The 2,876-nt window shown below is 39.9% G+C and overlaps 1 protein-coding gene across 1 annotated transcript in view; it reads left to right on the top strand.

Moving 5' to 3' along the window:
* LOC103387776 (cadherin-11) overlaps positions 1 to 2,876 on the top strand; it is a 15,410-nt gene that overhangs the window by 7,217 nt on the left and 5,317 nt on the right. Inside the window, exons 5-7 of the mRNA XM_017037150.2 lie at positions 416 to 537; positions 656 to 773; positions 2,216 to 2,467. Of these exons, the coding sequence (XP_016892639.1) occupies positions 416 to 537; positions 656 to 773; positions 2,216 to 2,467 (492 nt within the window). The remainder of the gene's footprint in view (positions 1 to 415; positions 538 to 655; positions 774 to 2,215; positions 2,468 to 2,876) is intronic.

Here is a 2,876-nt window from a genome sequence, read left to right on the forward strand (position 1 = left end):
CTAGATAGCTAGATAGTAGATAGATAAGATTAGCTAGATAGCTAGATAGATAGATAGATAGATAAACAGGTCATTGTCCAATCATACATCCCAGCAACATTCACTATGGACGTCTGACAACCAAAATGGTGTAGCTATGTGCATACCTGGAGAAGAGATGTAGGCAAAAGCCGTAAAAAGGCAAACCATGAATATACTGTACATAAATGGCAAAGCTTTGAATACCAAACCTCTTATTTTTGATTAAAGCTTCAGAGCACTGGCAAGCTTCTTTACTGAACCCTTTTCCAGACTAACGTCAGGGCTTCAGAAAGCCTAATTCGAAAGGCTTTCTGGTTCGAGCATGCCATGCTTATTTCAGTAATTGGCTCTGTCTGTGTTTTTTCTCACAATTGTTATTTCTGTCTCTTTAAAGGTGGCCACCATCAAGATACAAAAGTGCAAGTTGACATTAAAGTGAAAGACGTGAACGACAACCCCCCAGAGTTTGCGAACAACAATGAAGTCTTCATGTGTGAATCCATCTTACCAGGAAGTGTATGTTCGTCCATGTATCCAAATGTTGCATAGAAATTGTTTGTGTACAGCAGTGGTTCCCAAACATTCTCTGTTTTCTTATGTTTGTCCATACTTTATGCATTTATTTCTTGAGCAGGTAATTGAAACTGTAAGTGCTGTGGACAAAGACGAGATGACCAACAGACAACACTTTACATACGCCTTGGCTCCAGAAGCGGCTCACAACCAAAACTTTTCCCTTAAAGACAACCGAGGTAAAATACAGAAATATTTGAATATTTTTTCATTTTTGTTTTCAATTTATGGTATAGTTTGTCAGCTGCTTTTACTGTAATCTAGTGGCCTCTGATGGTCTTTATTTAGTTTAAGTTTAAGGAACTCACTAAGCAGGTAGAACCCAATTGCAGCACTTTATACATTCATTATATAAGTTCAAAACAAGAATACATCCAACTCATGAGATAGTAGGACCAGTCAGAAAAATATCTCACCGCTGCCAGTCAAATTATAAGGGCGGTGGTGGCTTGGTGGTTAAGGAAGCAGACTTGGAAGGTTTCAGGTTCCAACTGCCAGTTTACCACTGAGGTGCTCTGAACATGGCAGTGCTCCCTGATCACTTTGATGATAGGTAAAATTGAGAGGTCACATTTCACTGTGACACAATAGCAAATAATTTACTTTCACTAAAACCAGGCTCATAGAGGCACAAAGCAAACACATGGCATAGCCAATTACACTAAACAATGAATTGACAAGTACAGAGAGAGCAAGTGAGACAAATGACAAAGACACAGGTGAGGGTGATCACAAGTGAGACAAATGACAAAGACACAAGTGAGGGTGATCACACTGATTACCCAAGAAGACACAGGCAGAAGGGAAAGAAAACCAACGGACCTAATACTGTAATTTCTGGACTATAAACCGCTACTTTTTTCCACACTCTTTGAACCCTGCGGCTTAAACAGTGATGCAGCTAATTTATGGATTTTTACAGGCTAAGAAAGTTCATACCGCTAGCAATCATCGTGGGGAGCGGTTGCACGAGAGAACGGTAGCAAAAGCTGAGAGCAGTTTGAGCACTGTTAAAAGCGAGAGAAAAAAAAATCTTTCTGTGTAAATATCCCATGTTACAACATTGACACCAGCGACCTATAGAGAAGTGTGGCCTATATATGTACAATTCTTTTTGATTTGGTGGGTGTGGCTTATATTCTGGTGCACTCAAAAGTCCAGAAATTACAATACCTAAACTGATCTTATCTCAGTTCGCAAAACCCAACCCCCTAAGGAACAGTTACAATGAAAACAAAGTCTGATAAGCTGGAACTCTGACGGGTAAAGTGGTGAAGCGATGTGTATACCTGGTGAAGTAGTTTAAGCCTAAAGTAGCATTAGCTATTTGTTTTTGAAAATAGGGCAGGTAAGTACTTTATTCACCTCTGAAAGGACATTTTTGAGTTCATCCATGTTTCTATGAACACCAAGATGCAACACTCCCAGGATTCCCTCCTATGTATGGTCAGCACTGGTAACTCATCCATCTCCCATATCAACAGATGTGATGTGAGGAAGTCATGCAATTAATCGCGATTACAATTGTTTGATTGTTGCCCAGCCCTAATAAATCCAAATATATGTATTTATATTATATAGGCGTTCTGAATACAAACAACTGTCCACTCTTTTTCCACAGACGGCACCGCAAGTATTTATGTGCTTCGCAAAGGTTTCAGCCGACTGACCCAGGATGTTTACTACCTTCCCATTGAGATAAATGACAAAGGCGTCCCTGCTATGAGTAGCACGAACACCTTAACTATCAGAGTATGCACCTGTGACAGCAAAGACACCATCCTATCCTGTAATGTGGAGCCCTATGTCCTGCCTGCTGGACTCAGCACTGGAGCACTCATAGCTATACTTGCCTGCATTGTCATCTTGTTGGGTAAGTAAAAAAAAAAATCATAATTCAGTCACCAAACTTGCCTTCAGAGTAAAAAGAAACAGACAGCAGAATACAATGTGGAGAGTTAGTAGAGGGTAGAAACACTGAAGTGGACTGACTTACAGTACACAGGATCAACATTGTAAAGATGTCATCACATTTGTCTTACAGTATAATCTTCTTAGTTCAGTGTTCACAAATACAGCAGTTTATAGCCGTTACATTTTTTGTGGTGTTTAAGTGTTTTTAGCTGACAGTTTATTTGATTTAATTCAGCAGCCAATTTTGATCTTAGGTCTAGTCCAGGCATGGGCAACCTAAGGCCCGGGGGCCGGGTGCGGCCCGTTTATCTTTTTAATCTGGCCCGCCAAACTTTTCCAAATTAATATAATTTATATTATCAGTATAC

Source organism: Cynoglossus semilaevis, chromosome 12, assembly GCF_000523025.1.
Source record: "Cynoglossus semilaevis isolate Cse_v1.0 chromosome 12, Cse_v1.0, whole genome shotgun sequence".
Classification (NCBI taxonomy): domain Eukaryota; kingdom Metazoa; phylum Chordata; class Actinopteri; order Pleuronectiformes; family Cynoglossidae; genus Cynoglossus; species Cynoglossus semilaevis.